This window comes from Atractosteus spatula, chromosome 4, assembly GCF_055471065.1.
Source record: "Atractosteus spatula isolate fAtrSpa1 chromosome 4, fAtrSpa1.hap1, whole genome shotgun sequence".
NCBI lineage: Eukaryota > Metazoa > Chordata > Actinopteri > Semionotiformes > Lepisosteidae > Atractosteus > Atractosteus spatula.
Window position 1 is genome coordinate 9,095,679 of NC_142709.1, and position 19,980 is coordinate 9,115,658.

Sequence of the window (19,980 nt, forward strand, 5' to 3'; positions counted from 1 at the left end):
TGTTTCATAGCTTATATTTAGTGCTATTTAGCGTTCTGATGGTCTTCCATGTGCTTTCTTTTGAATATTTTTAAAGTTATGCACCTATCTTTGCAGGTAAAAAATGTGCTCTTTGAGCCAGCTTTTCAGTTCTCCCTTCCTGTTCATATGGGCTGTAACTGAATGACATTAAAGAAGCCTAGAGACCTCGAGTCTTTGTTGGAGGAATAGCTGTACTTTTGCCTCCTTTTTAAAACAGTATTATTTTTAACTTCTTTTTGACATTTGAAATATTGAAAATGTTCTTGGGTTCATATCCCAGATACTTGTATTTTGTCACATATAAAGCTAACCAAGAAAACTGAAAACATCAAAATTATCTCAATATCAATGCCAAAGACCAGTGTTCTTAGAGTCAAATATTTGACATTGGGTATATTTGCAGACTTTAGTTGTTATTCGGGTATTCCTCCTCATTTTCCATGGTCAGTGTGTGATCTTATGGAATCAGGAAGAGAAAACTGCATATGTAGCTTAAATGAACTTGTAGGAAATCCTACTATTTATTAATAATAAACTGGAGAGAATAAAGGTTAAATGAAGATATTTACTGTAAATGTGAAGTTTGCATATTTAATTATCCAAATATAGTTTGTATATATGCATGTTAAGAGGTATCTCCAAACAACTACTGAGATATGTCTTCTAATGTACAGTACGTTTTTGATCAGTGTGAATGGATTTGGCACACTTCCCAATAAAACTTTCAAAACATTTTCACTGCATATTTGTCAAATATTTAAAAATATTCCTGAAGAATACTTCCACAACACGCAAAATTATTAATACTGACAAATTTTTATGCAACTATGGAACTGCACAGGTTCTCCTTCCTGGTACACCTACTGTATTTCTGTTGGCACCCAGTGTGATCAGATCAGACTGCATTTCACAGGAAACAAGACTTTCTCTTCCAGAGGAACAATAAAAATTCCTTGCACTTACAGTATATAGCATTTTTTTGGACACTCCACTCAAAGTGCTTTACAGGTAATGGGGACTGCCAATGTGCCACCACCACCAATGTGCAGCATCCACCTGGATGATGTGATGGCAGCCATAGTGCGCCAGAATGCTCCCCACACATCAGCTCTCAGTGGGGAGGAGAACAGAGTGATGAAGCCAGTTCATAGATGGGGATTATTAGGAGGCCATGATTGGTAAAGGCCAATGGGAAATCTGGCCAGGACACCGGGGTTACACCCCTACTCTTTTCGAGAAACACCCTGGGATTTATAATGACCACAGAGAGTCAGGATCCCAGTTTTATGTCTCATCCAAAGGACAGGATGGGACGGGAAAAGCACTCTTGAATAAAATTCAACTTTTTTGCCAAGGTTTCCATCTGTAAGAACAACTAACTTTTTATTTAACATTTTTATAATTCTCTAAAGTGCCTTGCAGATGTTTTTACACCTTTCCAACGGTGTCCCACTATGTTCAATTACAAGTGCCAATCACATTTATCACAGGGAGGGCAGGAGGGGTGCCCAAGTGAGGTCTTTTAAAACAGGACGATGGCTCAGCCGAAATAGCGCTTAGGTGCAAAAGTGATGATTTATTAGGACAGTGCTCCCCACAAACCAACAAACTATTATATATAGTAGAAAACTAACAAAATGGAACAAATATACACACAAAAAAACCTCAAAAACTCTTCCTCAGAGAATTCCATACCAATAGTCCCACCCCCCCCCCCCACTTCGGTCCTATCGGCTCTCCCTAAGCCTGCCGAAGACGCCTCCTAAATAGGCACAGTATAGCCCTGCCCCCTCGGACTGTACCACTCTAACATAAAAAAATATTGAGCTGCATTTCCCATGATAAACTTATTTCCAGCCATAACGATCCATTCATTCCTTTAAACAATATAATATACATGTACAAAACAATACCAACCCTGAAGAATTTTTTTTACTCATTTTTAACTGTATCTGTAAAAATGGTACTTCCTATACCGGAAGATGTGTGCATGCACCGCTCAGCGTTGACACTACAAAGCCAAGCTGAAAATAGGTATCGGGTTTGGACCAATGAGGCCACCATACCCGGAAGTCAGACTGCAACAACGCGGGAAAAGAAGACGGACGGACAGACAGCGCTCTTTCACACAGCTAAGTACAAACAAACAGAAAACATAACGTTAGTCCTTCAGAGTTTGTGTTTGTGTCTGATTTTCTAGAGATAACAGGAACTGATTTCGAAATAAAATGTGGTTTATGTTTTGTGTGTATGAAATGGGAAACTGCTAGTCGAGCATATTGTCAATTTAAATATTCACATTCATTTCCCCATCTGTATTGATGCCAGCAGGTAAATTTTGGGAGACTTTATAACCTTAAGGCCTTATACTAAAGGAACTTTCTAGACTGTGGTTTATAAAAAAACTTTATATACCCTTAATGACTCATGCATTGAATAACAGTCCCTCCTGGGGCAGGGTTCTTCTTGAAAACATTTTTATGGCACAGACTAAACAACGTCTTTTCATATTTCTTTGTTTACAAGTATGATAAACATTCACTTGTACACTTTTTTGTCTCGAGGCCTAACAAGATGTAATCCAGATTTAATGACATCACAGAGGTGCTTGTAGTTAGGCAAAAGGAACTACAGCCAGACATCTGCGACGTATTTTTCCCGACTTGTATAATTTACAAATCCTTTAAACAGAAGATGCGTAAAAAGGAAGGATGTGGATTTGGCCTCGGTTCAAGAAATAGAAATAAAAAACTCTGTAGTGTCTTGTGTTCTGTACATTTAAAATAAGAAAGAAAGAACCTTTAGAGTAATATCTTTAAAAACTTTCCATTCAAATCCTGACAAAGCAGAATTTGCAAAGTAATCTCAAACAATATATTATTATTGTGGATATGTCCTAAAGGAAGTATAAGATTTTTTCTTGAGTTTGTTTTGTTCATAGAAACAAAAGCACCGAAGAATGACAAAGAATACAGATTACGAGTGACAATTTCAGTCAATACTTTGATGCAATGGAGCCATCACACATTCACTGTGTTCCTTTAGCATGATACAGGAATTTACTTTTGTAACTTATCAAAGTCAAGAAGTTGTAAAGTTCTCTCCAAGCTACCCATGTTTAAGAAAGTAACTGAAGAAAAAAGACACCTTGAAGGCAATTTTACTATTCAACCTCTAATTGGCTCAACAGAAGAAAATCTCAAGAGTACATCCAGCTGCAATAGCTTGCATACATGAGCAGATGATGATAGAGAGACATAATGTAAACCTAAGGCTGGATGGTTGTTATGCTATCTTAACATTCTACATGGAAATATGCATTGTTTTTCACATTTGTAAACAACACATTAAAATAACATTACACAAAAATCTGATACATGTACATATTGCACATTCTTTGCACATGTACATTTTAACTCTATATAGTGGCAGCAAAAATGGAAGGAATTTAGGAAGGAACACACAATAATAAACACACAAGAAAAAGTTAATTAATTAAAATGACCTTAGTTGTTTTTTTTATTAATTTGTTGCTACTGATTAAAATGATCAAGTATTTTTTGTCTAGATAGCAGTTTGAAATTTTTACAATATAGAATGAAATATAAAACACAGAAGGTGTATACAATACACAAGTAAGACTAACATTTTAAAAGTTTTTTATACTGTGAGGTTTACAAAGCACTTAAGTTCTTAGGGAGAAAAATACTAACGCCATAGTATTACAGCTGTATATTTTTAAGTGTTTGCTACAGGGTAGGGATTACACTGCAACTTTAGAGTCTCTATACTGTTATGCACCAACTTGAACAAACAAAAATGTAAATACTAACCAGCTTTAAGCTTGATCCTGCAATGCAGTCATAGACAATCTTCCCAGTCTTCCACAAATCCTAAAGGTATACTTAACACCATCTAATTCACAAGCTTCCTGATAGCTGTCTGTTTGATTTACTTTAAAACCTAAAGAGGTTTTGTGATTTTTAGTTTTCATTGCTCTAACCTGTCTAGCGTTCCAAGGTTGGGCAGCAGTTTGGAGCAGTAATTACAGTGCAAAAAGGTATATACCTTTCAATTTATACATTATAAGGTACTTCCATATTTCAATCCATATTTTAATTGTTGTTGAATCAATATTCAAACTATCAATAATATATTTTAATAAATGTTGACAGCTTTTAATCCACTCATTCATATCATGGACAATACACTATTTTCTGATGAAATATTTTAAAGAAACCAGCGACATACTTCCATAATATAATAAGAACATAAATATAATAAGAACAAAATCTAGGGAAATGACTGGAGGGCATCCCTTTATTCACTACTGTGCACAGAAACCCTTTCATAGAGGAATCAAACTACTTTTGTTGTAGAAACAGAAAAAAAAAACCATACAGAAGATCACAATTTGACCTGATGTGATAGTTCACCAGCACCCTAACCATTGGTATTTAATCACCTAGTTAAGGAATTTTTATTTTCTTTCCAAGAAGTAATTTTAGAATTGTAACTAAAAGCAACTCCCTCAATGCTTCACTAAGCATTTATTAAACATTTATGGTTAGAAAAGGAATTTCACTGAGCAGCATTAATTAGTATTCATCTGCCCAGTTCAAACTGACATTATCCAACAACTGTTTCCACTGAAGGTTGCACAAGGTCAAAGCTGTAGTGTTGGTGCTAATGGCGACTTTCAAATGGAAGATAATTTTTTTCTTTTCCATCTTTTCCTGTCCTAAGGCTGTTTGTTAAAAGTAGCCCTAATGTGTAAAGCAAAAATGTTGTGTGAAATAACCTGTACTGACCTAACATTTAGCTCCCCAAAACCAGCAACAGTGTTAGTTAACGCCCTGAATATCTCATTGCTGAACAGATGGACAGCTTTCATTGTACAAAAATGTAGCTTTTTGGGGTTCTCAACAGAGACGTCAATAAGCAGTGAATTTGCCTGCCCTTGGTAAACAGATATGGTAGTGTCTTCCATCAGTTTATGCTATACAAAGATGTTCCTTCACTTTCAGCCTTTGTTAATTATAGGGTGGATGTTTAGTCTGTGCACATAGTGGTCTGTTCTGATAACACAAGCTCAGATCCTCAAAAACCTTTTTACATTTTTATTTGTACATTGACTCAGCAAGATGCAGGTATTATGTCTGAGGAAAAATGCATACGTCAGAAATGCTGCATCTTAAAAGTATGTTTGCCGTGATACAACAGCAGAATCAAACTTGTAAATATTATGGATCATTCTTTGCTTATACATATAAATGAAAAAGTAATGGTTATGCTGAAAAGTACAAAGAAAAGGTTTGACTGTTAAGCCTTTTTCAAATGAAGAAGATAGATTTGTTACGATCCCTGCCTCTCGGCAACGGAGGAGGCAGAAGTAGGCGTAGCCCCTATCCATCAGTTCACCTATCAGTTTTCGCATTCACCACCACACCCCCGTCTCATCCTACTTATACACCTGTCCTTCCCTACCTCGTTGCTCAGTATTGGTTTTCCCTTTCGAGCTTCCTGGTTGCGCTTCTTCTACTCTGTGTTCGTCTTGGCTTTTGGTTTGCGGTTTTTCCCTTTGGACTTCGGCTTTTCGGATCTCGGCTTGGATTGGTTACTTTCGCTCTGTTTTGGATTACTGGCTACCCCTGGATTCTCGGATTGCCCTACGGACTACGACCTCGGATCTCGTTTCGGCTTCGGTACTCGGTCCCCTTCGGATTTCTGGCTTCCCCTGGACACTCGGCTCGTTCCTACGATTACAGTTTGCTTTCGGATTACGACTTGGTTTTGTTTGCTCCTGCAAGTGGGTTCACTCACTGGTTCGGTCCCTGTTACCGAACCCATAACAGATTTTCACAGCATCTCAGTAGTAAATCATACTTATCTTAGACCCATATCATCAGTGATAGTTTATTTCACTCAAATATGTCCCGCGTTGCCTGTTTGTAACAGTGATACCCTTTTGTATGAAGTCAGTAGCAAAATGTTTTTGTACCCATTTTGTCTTTTTGGTCTTGCGTGACTTGCCTAAATTAATTGTTAACCCAAATTATTACTCTTTCCAAGCCTTTAGTCACTGAGGTATTTAAACCTACAGAACTGTGGCTTTTCAAGCCCAAGATTAAAGATTACTGTTTCATGTTATAGCAGCTCTTTCTGCACTGTCTGCTACCTTTAGCAAACCATTAGCTTCATCTGCAGCTTCTGCTTGGTGTGGCAAGTGTATGATTTTCACAGTGGCCCTTGAAGAAAACGCAGTTGAAGTGATTACTTACCCGAGCACCCTTTTCAGGAAAACATTTACATCCTCCACTGCAATCTCTTCCACCACATGGCCCAGAGTATGATTTTCCACCCTGCAAGACATGAGGAAAAACATTTTCCATCAATGGTAGCAAACAGAGCTTTCAGTTAGCTGTATTGTCGCTAAAATTTCACTCAATTTAGCATGGAATTGTTAAGGTGAGTAATTTGTTGATTGATCAACATTTCTGAGATTTGAAGCCCTGGTATTTGCATTTAATTCAAGTAATTCATACAGCACATGTCCTTGGAAATGAATACACAGAAAAGACTCAGTGTTATACAGTCACATTATAGTTTGTACCAATATATTGAGCATCAAAAGAAACATAGTATTCTATTTATGCATGCTTGTTTTTAACAGAAGCAAAAGGATTTCTTGACATGATCTTGATGTAAGTTTTATTTAACTGATTACTCAAGACTGACTGTAATACACTCAAATGATGAAACCTGTCGAAAGTTGAGCCTGGTGAAAACTAATAAGTAAACGCATAGAAGGGAAGCAATTTATCCTGCTTATCAAGAGAACAATTCTCTTTCCTTTCCCTTTAATTATTTTTTGGAAATTCTCACCAACTTTCACAAGCAACAAAGGGACACAGCATTTGTCTGTGACCTGTTGGTTCATCTGCAAGAAATATAGTTCTCACAGGTCTAAAACCCTCATGTATGAGACTTTCCATTGAAAATTGCTATTGCATACTATGAAATTCTGTTGCTGCCATCAAGGAAAAAATATTTAATGTACATCTCATATAATTCTCAATTAATTATCATGAAATTATGGAATGATTACTTATTTACTTGAAAATTATCTTATTACAAGATAGAAAAATAACATCATTATCACAAGATAGTAAATTATCTCAATTTGTGATAATTAGGAGATCTTGTCATGCAATACCTACATTATCATTAATTGACTTACTTTAAGCTGTGAAATCAATTGCATGATAGAACTGAAAAACTGCAAGATTTCATTATGACTAAACACCATTTGAAAGTACAGTTAGTCCGCTCAAATTCTGTAGCATTGAGAGTTTGTGTCTTGTAATTATGCAATCATTTCTTATCTTGTGATAAGGATATAATCAACGATCTGATTTAAACTTATCTAGTTTATTGTAAAATAGAAGATAATTTCATAAATGTGTGATAATTATCATGGAATTATGAGATGCAGATTATTTTTTTCCCCCTCATGGTAGCAATGTGCTTCTGGAACATACAATTTACAGGTATATTGATGGTTTCTTTTATTCACATAAAAAACACATAGGTTAATTAATGCAATTGTGAGTCCCTATCAGTTGAAAAAGGTAGTATCTTAGTTGAAAAGGTACTACACTTTGCTACTTACTTGGAAAAGAGTATTATAACATTAATTTAATGTAAGTCACAATGTAAATCATTCCCTTTGGAGTAAAAAGATCACTAATTTAACTGCACTTTCACGTTTTACGCATCTCAAGGTTCTCGTTATTGGTCCATTAATAAAAAACTAACACTATCATAGGTTTATGATGGTGAGGCCCGATTACCTGACTCCTTTTACTTCGTTAATGATTTTGAACTATAAACTGATATTACTGAAGCATTATAATGCCTCACTAAAGTCATAGTGATGCTCCTCAAAAACAGAAAAGTTGTAATCTATTAAATTATCATGCTTCGTTAATATGGGATCATTAATTTTACTGTGTTCAGAGGAGCCAATGAAGGCAGTGTGGGTGGTGCAGTGGTTAGTATTGCTGCCTTTCACTGCTGAGGCCTGGGGTTAAGTTCCTGGGGTGCTATTTGCATTGTATGTTCTCCCTGTGTTCCTCTCATAGTCTAAAGACATGCTGGGAAAATTGGCCCTGGTTTGAGTGTTTGTAGCTGTCAGTGCCCTATGATGGACTGGCGTCCCATCCAGGGTGTATCCTGCCTTGCACCCGTTGCTTGCCGGGATAGACTCCGACTCCCACACAACCCTGTATTGGATAAAGTGTTAGAGAAAATGGATGGGCAGATCTAATGAAATTATTGCTTGCTGAAAACAGACTTTCAAAAATGAATTATATTAATATCGCAAACCAAGGCATTTTCTGCCTTAATATCACATGGATTTTATCATGTCATTATAATATCTACATTGATATCATTATTTTACAAGACTGCACCGTTGTTCTTTAATGTATACTTAAAATCATGAATAAAGATTCTAATACAATAAAGTATTTCATACATGGTATCCTCTGTTAAAGCACTGCAAACAGCATAGAAGGAATCAAAAGAATGTAAATTATTACACAGACACAATATGTTGAGTATTATAACACAAAGAGATCATTGATTTTCTAACTCTTTCTGCAAAAAGATTCTTTTGTTCCAAGATGAGGTTCTTTTATGCTTCTATGCTACCAACTAACAAAAGCTAATTCTCCACAAGGAATGTAAGGAGTTTGATTCCTTTTTAACCTTCATCTTTGACTTAACTCTATAGTTATCTGAGACTAACAGGACCTCAAAAAGCATCACTGTTGGTACTCTGAAAGCATCCAAAATGACACAGAGGATGACATCCATGGTATTTTTTCCTTCTGTAACATTTGCTCTGCCATTTGTCTTTCTAAATAAGTACTTGCTGTAATTCCAAAAGTTTACTTAGGTGAAAAAACAAAAATCATTCACTCATCTACACCTATGGGGCCAATTTGCTTAAATATTTACAATAACTTTCAGACAACCAGGGAACATTTTTGCTCTGGAGTATGTCTAGGCTCCACAGCTGAAACATTGTGTTTCTTTTACTTTCAGCATGGAATAAACTGTTACCTGTTCCTATTCCAAATATCTTTTTCTTAAAAAGAAAAAAACCGAGGAAGCTGTTAGTACATTTTTTTTTGTTTTGCACCATTCTTGTGGCGAAACAACTCTATTGCAAATAATTGAAGGCAAATATCTGGAAACTGGTCTCACGCTCGTCTCATGACAGCTTTGTAAATATCTTTTTAGACACGGTATATGCAAAAATTAAACAATGTTTTGTTTGCAATGCACAAATACAATGCTATTTCAAGTACGAGACGACGTGAACCAAAGCAAAATGAATAATGCAGACAGAATTCTGAGGACTACAACTGAGTATTCTTCAGAATTTCCTTGTAATGTCTTCAAGTCTATAGAAACAATGTTTGTTTAAAAACAATGTTTAAATGTTTATAAAAAGTTTAATGTTTAAAAACTTAAATTAGTTTATGTGCTGGTCATCAAATGATCACTTTGAAGAGCACTTGAAATACTAGGAAGCAACACACCAGTCATAGGGCAGTATAGGTATAAAAATGGTGACCTTTCATGCTTTCAACAGATACTGTGTAATTTCCTCGCAGGGAGTTGAGTCAAGAAGGTGAAGACTGCTGACCCTTATTAGTCTTCAGACTCTTTTTTTGTGTTTTAGTGCAGCGTGTTTTGTCTCATCCATATGTTTTCAAGCTTATTGTCCATAAACAAAGAATAATTCGTTATTCTTTTAAATAGTTGAAAATATCCTTATCTTATTCTGCATTACACAGCAATTTATTCTCCTTTCTTAGTATTGAAGTGTGTTCCTCACGTCAAATTTATTTTTAGTTCCAGGAGGAGTGAGACGTGCATCTCAGTTACTCCTCTCCATTTCGTGACGCGTAAAATATCAAATGCCTTAATTAATTAAAGGTTTCGCATCTGCAATATGCACCATTTCTCAATGTTCCTAAAAAAAATATAAAGACAGAGCTCAGTTTTCTTAGGAGGTACTGTGCATGGGGTGTGTGAATCAGTTTTTGTCTCTTTATATTGTTTCAGTATGAATATTAACCGTCTTTTTAATGTCTTTCATTATGTACAACACTCAGGGGAGAGCCTAGGAAAAGCAGTTATTTTTGGAATACTAGGTGGGTTCCGTATGTAGTTCTAAAGGTTAATGAATAATGGTTTCTGACTTTCACTATACAGAACGTGATTAGGAAGTGGAACAAAGGATTTTCGGGAAGCATTATTTATCTGTCACAGCCAAACATTTGCAAATAATAAAATGAACACTGCATACCTTTCATCTTAAGAATCATAACAGACCACCCAGATACCCCAAGAGTTGTCTACAGTATATGGATATAGCTGGAAGACAACATGTGGATTACATGATTTTAGATTGCATTAACCTGAGCAGCACTAACACAGACAGCATTCTTAACATTTTGCAATGTCTGCCACTAATGCAAGACAAAATACTGGTCTCCATGTTGGGGGTCTGAACATTCCAATGCTTTTTAAAAAATATTTGCACTGTTTAATGATGTTTTTCATCATTGTTTAAAAAAGGTGGGATAAGTAATGAAAGTGCTATACATGTTTGGATACTGTTGAATGCTTAAGTAACGTACATGTATATTTTTTGTGTGCTATACTGTAGCAACATTAAGTAAGAATACACTGTTTGATTTTTCCTACCTTTTGGGAACATAAAGTACAACCCACCTAATAGATTCCTGAGTGTAATGGTTTTCTGCCTTTTTTGCCTTATAATACCTCCAGGGTAAAGAACTGGTGTTTCTTGAGACAGTAGAGTGATAGAGATACTAGACAAGTCCCATGCTGTCTGTTTTCTAGAGGGAATGAAGTCTTCCACTGACTTTTCTTTTTTTGCAGTGAAATGATGGGGTTAACTACATCTAGTTACCATTTCTCTTTGTAGCTATGAAACTTAAATTCACCAATCCAATTACATAATACAGGCCTTCACAGACGTTATTCTGTAGTTTATCGTTTCTTAGAATCACACCCAGTAATAATTCAGCTTAAGTTGAATCAAACCCACGAGGCAACAAAAAAAAGGCTGCACATTGTGTTTTTAAACAAACAAGAGTCTAACCATCATAGTTATGGTTAAAGACTTATGTTCTTCCTCAGCTCAATGGTGGCCCATTTCTACATGTAATTAGCGACTTTCACATTTTTAATTCTGAGGATGTAACATATCTAATCAAATACAATTCATGGTGTAAAGTCATTTACATTTAAAGATTTAATACAGTTAATTGCATAATAGGTCCTGAAAAGACATTGCATTCACAGTTTTATAAAAACAAAGCCAATACAATTGTTGTATTCATGAAAAAGAAAATCTACTTCTGAGCGCCAAAAATAATATAAAGTGAAAATGTTTTTCTTTCCGTTACATGGTAAAGTGAATCTCACTATGTAAATTCACACATGATAACGGGAAATAAGCATTGATTATTTTACCATATAAATTTTACAAAGGATGTTACTATAAAAGTAAAGTAAACTGAAGAACAGTGAACTGATGCACTAGCATAAAGAGGAACTGTATTGTAGGGAAAGCATGATACAAACAGTGGGAATCCCCAAAAAACAATGTAAATGGGTATTACCAGCATGATAAAACTAGGGGAAATGGCAAAAGTGCTTTAAAGGTTTACTGTAGTAAAGATTTACAAGGGTTAAGCAAGCTTCACTTTTAAAGGCAGCATATAAAGAGAGTGTGGGGTCCAAATTTGATTATACAAACTGTTTATTTGGTGAACTTAACAAATGGTATGTGTTCCCATGAGAAATAGATTGTGTATCCCATGCCAAGCCTTGATTGTGTTGAGCCATGTATTTTCTCGGTTTACCACTGAGTAAAGCTCTTTTTGCTAAACCACAAAAGTTGCATGCTTTCGTGCTAAATGTAAATGACAAACAAAAAAATAAAATTAATTTCCAAATGGTTTTGAGAGTATGGTGATGCTCAGTTATGATCAAAATGGCTGCTGCCCATCAGAACAAATAAAAAATGAACAATGCGATACTTAAATATTATATTCTGCCAAATTAAACATTAAAATGCATTTCAGGATCTACGATTTATCCTGTCTCAGCTGGTGTTTTGCAGAGCTTTGAAAGTCATGTTATCTTCTGTCCTTTTCCAAGGGACCTCTCCATTAGAAAAGCAAGGAAACAAGTACTAACGATTTTCAATATAATATAGACAATTCAGTTAAAAAAAACTATATAAAAATTTTGTGGCATGTATATACATGCAGACCACTTCATTTAATTGCTGAAATCAGTTGTTCCACAGATATGCAGACTTGCTATGCATGGAAAATGAGTGAAACAGCATTGATTAAACCCAAAATATTAAGGGCTCAATGACTAAAGCTATAATATGATATTAAAAGAACCAAACTTTGTTTCTATATATTTCATCATCTGTCTTCAGTTATTGGATAAAGCTTGTTTTTTCTCTCCTTGCAGATGTACATGTATGGAGAACACAGAGTTTTGTAAGAAAGAACAGACTGGCCTTTTCAGCCTTCCTGTAGTGCTGTTTAGCTCCATGTAAATAATTTAAGTGATCATCTGTGGAAGCTGTTGTCGATCAGCTCTGCCTGAATAGATTTCAATTTATTGCGAAGTGTATAAGTGAATGTTTCACAGAGTAGGAGTATACATTATAGATAACCCCAACTGGAGGACATTAGTGACTATAGACAATGGAAAAAGCAAACTGTATTCAGAGATAAGGAACAAGTAATAGGTTTATTCCATGCTGAAAAAAAGAAGAAAGAGAACACAACGTTTCGGCCGTGGAGCCTTCTTCAGGTGTGAAGAAGGCTCCACGGCCTGAAGAAGGCTCCACGGCCGAAACGTTGTGTTCTCTTTCTTCTTTTTTTCAGCATGGAATAAACCTATTACTTGTTCCTTTGCAGCCTACGCATGCTGACGCAGCTACCCACCTGAACTACTACCGTATTCAGAGATAAGTCTTGCGTTCAAAAATCATTAGGACTTGAATCACAATTATTAATAATTATCTTCAAACTGGCCCTTATTGTATGAAACAGGTCCTGGACTATTGACATACCCTTCCTTAAAGTCAGAAATCATTCATTATGGAAAAAAAATTAAGTAATTCTCACATTATTTCACTAAATGGATACATTTCAGCAATAAACAATTCTTGAATTGTAACCCTTTGTTGAGAAGAAAACATTGTTAGGACACATCTGGAAACTGGAAAGTCGTTTCATTTTCTGGGGGTAAATCCAAACACAGCTCTCTCTGTGTTAATAAACATAAACAGATACAGGTGCTGTGTAAATATGCAGGAAACATTTTTTTTCATATTTTAAAAGCACTATAAAAATGTAGGCTAAGATACTCCAGATTGCAGAGCATATTGAATAAATCACCCTCACATTCTTCATTAGGAATGTGCATTTCAGTCCTCTACTCATTAAATCTCTTATCATTAATCACCTAATGTTGTATTTTATACCAGGTATTCGAGCTGTCCTCCCTTGCTTGGATATAGTAGAAGAGAGTGTAATTAAAAATGTATATGCTTCACTGATTTTAGACTGATTTTAGATCATATTTTTTATGGGTTATTTGAAGTAATAACATCAGAGCAGACTTTGTGTCTGATATATCATTGCACACATGCCTGATATATTCTGAGCATAAAGTTGACATTTAGTAAATCCTTTAAATAAGGGTTAAAATTGCAAACCCTAAGCTTCTGTTGTAAGTATATCTCACAGTACATTGATCAGTGTTAAGCGCTTCCTTTACTGATACCCGATATGATGAGAATGTTGCAAAAATAAAAAGAAATCAAGCCACCCTATCCAAAAGGTTGAAAATATCCAATTATATCATCATATAAAAGTACCTATGCTATCTCTGAATCCCCTAGGAAACACTCTTTGACATATTAAAATATAATTTGTCAATCCATTAATCTTCTCAAGCTGTAAAAACAGATCTCTAAACTACCAAGAATTATGTTGTTAGTACAGACAGCTTTGGCATCAGTCAGCTCTTCCTGTGCTGCTGTGACCTGCTGTCATCCTCCACACCGGAGGAATCCTTATTTAACTCAGCCCACGCTTTGCCTCTGGTCAAAGATAACCCTTGAAATGCAGTAAGTCCTGATATCACAGCTGGGTGCTGTCACAAAAGAGGTGGGATCTCACAGGGATGTCTGAGGCAGCCAGGGAGGACATGAACTGATAGGAATGCAATTTTTTTCTTTACTGCAAATCCACCATATGATGCAATTCTTGTATAGTTTTGGACACCTTACAAATGAACTCTTTAGATTGATGTGTAAAGCTTCATTACAAAACTAATACCAGCCATAAAGAAAGCTAGAACGCTCGGAACAAACCAGTACAATTACAGTATGTTGAGGGGATGCATGGAAATGATTGTGACTGTTCTTACTTTCCTTGTAATATTCTATCATTCTCCCAGCTTTGAAATACTTTCTACAGAAAAAGCAGAGGAATTCATGGCTTCCCAAATGCTCAGTTTAAGAAGCTGTGATTTGTGGGTGAAACTATAAAATTGTGCCCTTTCATTTCACTGAAACCAGAAGGTTCACTGTTTTGTACTCAAAATAGGAACACTTTTGTTCATTGTTTGAAATCAAGCCTTAAATAACACCACAAATTAGCTCTCTTTCATAATTCCACTCACTGGAGTTACTTTAATGTCAGCAGACATGGAGACAGTTTTAAAATTTCAGTAGGCAAGGATAGGACAGTGTTACTGTATGTGTTAAGATGGTTGTAGTGTTGTAGTTGCTTAACTTGGCTATAGTTTCGTATTAATGGATGAATAAATTCAAGCAGGTAGTGGTGTCAGCATGCGTAGGCTGTAAAGGAACAGGTAAAGGTTTAGTCCATGCTGAAAGGAAAAGATGTCAAAAGGTGACACCTGAAGAATGCTCCACAGTCAAAACACTCTTTTCTTTTCAGCATGGAATAAACCTTTATTATTTCTTTTGTATTATGGATATTTGGGTGAACCCACTCTCACCCGAAATATTTACCTAATGTGAGATATACACTTAAACCCTTGCTATGGTTCTATAGAGAATTTGGAGGAATAATAAGAAAAAACCTGATCTGAAAACTGCTTGGAACCTATCTGCCAGACTGAGATATTAACCTCATTATTTCTTCTTGAGGGCTAGACTTTGTCGTAAAGAGTTTAATCCAAACTTCTCCCCTGGTCATGACAAAGTTTTTGCAAGCTTAATGGCATGATGGCAAAGTTGTGACCAATAGAAATAAGAAACGTTTACATTTTATGTAGATTTTTTTATGAATTAAAAAGTATTAAGCTTATTGTAACGGTAAAAATTGATTAAAATCAGCATGCAGAAAATAAGAAAGATAAAAAAGAAAGATCCATCTAATATCGTTTCTCTGAAATTCCTTATTATGATGAGTAATACTTATTTAAGCAGAAAGAAATGAAGAGTACCTTTGATCTAACAGAACATGGAACAAGTAAGAAATAAAACAACACATAGGCAGGTGATGTAAACCTTTCCTGCAAAATTAGGAATTCAGACAAGAATGCCTATTTTTGATTTTGGCATGTTTGCGGGCCTTTGAAGTCAGAGGAATTTGCGAGAAGTTTGTTTGCACAGGTCCAAAAATCTGAGCACTTTACTGTCAGAAAATGAGATCGTACCCATTCCCACTACTTTCCTTTTGTGGTGCTTTCTCATCTGTGTGAAAATACAGTTTAGGATAGACTTATGGTCCAGACGGCATGCCATTGTGATCACATCCTGTCCTCAAGTTATCCAAAGTTCATCCACTAGATCAGACTTTTAAAACCACAAACCTATGAGCTATGGCTTCAGATCATAATAACGAAACTAAACAAACAAAGGGATGGTAATGAATCACAAAAGATCTCAGAGAAGCTGTAAAATTCAGTTTTAGAATATAAGACTGACGGTAACTTAAGCCTACAGTGAAAATACCAGCAAAATTGACTTAATGAAATAGAATTGCTAGTAAAATTTAATAAAACCAAAAAAACATTTATATCGCTGCTACAAATTTTACATTGTATTCAGGAGTGTATAATTATATAACAGCTTTTAGAGATTCACAGTTAAAGCTAATTATTTGTAGCTTGATTCATTTCTGTTCTGTATCTCCTGTGATTTACATAATGCAGAAATTGCAAACCCTTAGCAAAGACTGAAGCAATCAATTATATTTTGACTTGGTTATTTCTGTTACAGTAATGGTCTCTGGTAATTCCTACAGTAATCTGTAGGTATTTTTGGAACACCTTTATATTTTCTAATTAGACTCTAAAAAGGATCAAAACCCCCATATAAAACCTAAATTAAGATTAGCAAGTCTGCTTAAAGTATCAGGTATGCAGAAAGTAGACACCTACTGTATCTTTTGTATACCTGGATACCTTTAGAGCACTGAGTTTTTTCTGAATAGAGTTCCCAGGATCCAAAATTGCCATATCACATCCACCTTTATCTCATAGTAATTCAAAGTATGTCAGCTCAAGAGTTATGCACTACTGCAAACACAGAGCAGGCCTACAAATGTAAAAAGGACAAGGATCAGAAATCAGAAAGCTATGTGTTATAACCACATGGAATTGGAAAGTGTGGTCAAGTATACTCCTTTACCTATATCTATGTCCATTCTTCACAAACATCTACAATATTCACAACTGTGTAAGTAACAAAGTAAGACCACAATAAGATTAGGTTAAATGGCGAATTTGAAATGCAGCCATAATAACACAGTAATTTTGAGGTGTAATTAACAAGCTGTTTACAGAAATGTGAGCTTTCATTATGAATGTTTGGGGTTTTCTCTTTTCTCTTTTTACAGTTTCTCAGAAACTGTAAACATTGGGAAAGTCAGCCTCTTAGTTCACAAGAGGAGTGCTACATTAAAACCATATACTGCATTTAACTAAAAACAAACCACCACTTTTGAACTCGAAACCCCTTTTTAAAGCCAGTGATCGCATTTGGATACCTTTTCAAACAGCACCTTTTCTCCCCAGTGCTACTGTTATTTCCCAGGTTGTGTAATAAAGTAATGTAGTTGCAAGAAATTCCATACACCAACATTTTGTCATTGAAGAGAGCTTTTAGGATTGAGACAAGGAAAACTTTACTCCAAGTTAACATTCTTCGTGAAGTTCTGAACCCTAATTACTGCAATACTGTATGTTACAGCTACATATTTAAATAATATCATGGCAGAAGTCAAGTCCATTAAAACAGAAGAATCTAGCAAATCAAAGTAAATTCATGGTACAATATTAAAAAAAAAACAGAGGGAGACTACAGTACACAAATACTCTGCTAATGTAGTACTGTATGTTCAACATTATACAGTATAAGAAAGCGATTGATTATTATAAACTTTTAGTCTTTTAGTACTATAAATGAGTATGTACTACCAAAATCAATTTACATCACATAGCAAGAGCACTATTTCTATTTCTTCTTCCTGTGTGCTAATGTCATAAGCATATACCCATCCCCTTTCTAACTGCTTCATCCAATACATAGCTGAACATGGCGGGATACGCCCTGGATGGGACCAATCCATTACAGGATACACACATTCACATGAGTGCCAGTTTACCCGGAAGCCAATTAACCTACCAGTATGTCTTTGGACCATGGGAGGAAACCAGAGTGTCATAAGTATACAGTACATATCTTGGCTGATAAATTAACATGGGTAATATTTTCATATATTATTAGTACTCAGCCAAAAACAGACAAAAAAATAACATTTGTTTTATCTGACTGAGCAGACTGCACACATACCTTATTTGTAATTGCGGGCAAATCATAGTATCTCATATAACAGACTTCTCATTTCCTTGAATGAAGGTCATGGGAAATGTTCAGACTTGGCGTATGCAAGAATAAATAATCCCCAAAGTACACTATTCAAGATATTGTAGTAGGACATGTAGATTATTCTCTACAGCTGAAGAAGGTGAATATTATTTGTGTTTTACAGGCACCTTCATACTTATATGAGAGGTTATGCTGATACTTCTTGTGTTTATATGAGATAACATTGTGATAAAATGCAATAATTAATTCAGGAACAATATTGCCTACTATATTAACATCTTGCAATAGATAAGCAATTATATTGTCCCATACGAAGTAGCACTGCATTTAACAACAGAAGAATATCGTCACACTTCTCTTTGTGCAAAATAAAAAAATCTAAAGGAGCATGTGTACTGTATTTTGTATAGAAGAAGTAGAACACCCTGTCAGTGAGCATTACTGGGTTAAAAGTGTGTTGTTTTCGCCTTTTCTTTGAGAAGTAGAAATGATACAGCTTTACAAACACATGTTATCATCATATGTTCTTGATGAGAAACTCCAGAAACATGTACTTTATATGGGTTTTTGCCTACTCTTTAAACACTAAATAGAATGCATTTATAATGACTTGTCAGTGAGACTTACACTTACTGTTGGCTTACTGTTACTTTCACTGTTGGTCGATTGATCTGTAAACACCAAAACCTCAAAAGCTTTTAGACTATGCTTTCAATAAATACATTTGAATATGGTATGCAAAAAGTACCTCATTTTAATGCAATACTACCTTGTTTAAATACACAAATATTTTTCTACTTGGTGCTAATTAGCTTCTGTACATAAGAATGTAGAGAATATAGGCATTAAGAGAATATAATGAAACATATAACACCCAATAGGTACTATAGTTCGTGATTGTATAGTTCTCCAGAAAATTACTTTATATTCTACTTCTAAAATGAAAAAGAACAATGGATTGAGTCCTTATTATTTTACATATCTTGTTCACAATCCTATTATTATTCCAAAAAATGCTCATCCATCTGTTTTATGGAGTATTCTGGTAATGCCATCATATACAGTATATTCTTTTACAAACCTGAATGTCCTTCACAGGCATTTCACTTGTTCTTACTTAATGCACCACAGATGCACAAATGTAATACAACACATACAGTACTGTAGCAGTAAGATCATGGGCAATCACCAATGAGTTATCTAATGATAACACAATAGAGTACTGCTACTTAAATAAGGAATTGTTCTAAGGAAGAGTTCATGGTTGTCACTTAATCATAATAGGTACACATTAGTATGTGAGGGGAAAAAAGTGAAAACCGAAGACCCATTTTGCTGTGATATTTTGATCAATGAAATCAAATGACCATGTGTTGTTTTACATCATAAACTTTCTAACTGGTACACTTGATACTAGCAGAAACCTATTCGAAATACACGTTTGTGTGCCTTGTACAGTTTAGGATTACAATTATCAATAAAGTTTGGCTCCAAATATCTTTGTTGGCTTTAAAATCCAACAAACAAGACAATTCAGCGTGTGGAAAATTTAATAATTTTAAATTAATTCACATTAAATACTCGGAGTTGGAATCTGAAAAGATTCTGGTCAGTTTTGGAGTCATTAGAACCCAGTTCTTAACCTCAAGAATTTAGTAACTTGAAGAGGTTCCTATATTTCTGGATAATGACAGAATGCATGGTATGCTTAACAATTTAGATGAGCCTCAGAGAGAGTTTTAAATGAAATAAGAAAGGTGTCAAATCCCCACCCCTTTTCTGATATTTGTGATAATACTAGCATTTTTATTAGTGTAAAATAAATCATTTATAATAATCTTGCAATAAATCATAATAAACGGACAGTCAACAGAAGCTGTAACAGTAGACATCTATAAAGGTCCAAATAAGGTCACAATACAGTATGTTCTCTAAATTGTGGCCCAAAGAGA

At 35.1% G+C, this 19,980-nt stretch overlaps 1 protein-coding gene across 3 annotated transcripts in view; it reads right to left on the reverse strand.

The window, feature by feature from the left end:
* The window catches only part of col4a2 (collagen, type IV, alpha 2), a 104,429-nt gene that overhangs the window by 67,101 nt on the left and 17,348 nt on the right, over window positions 1-19,980 (reverse strand). For all 3 annotated transcript variants that reach the window (XM_088912619.1, XM_088912617.1, XM_088912618.1), the window contains exon 4: window positions 6,303-6,383. In XM_088912619.1, the coding sequence (XP_088768745.1) occupies window positions 6,303-6,383 (81 nt within the window). The remainder of the gene's footprint in view (window positions 1-6,302; window positions 6,384-19,980) is intronic.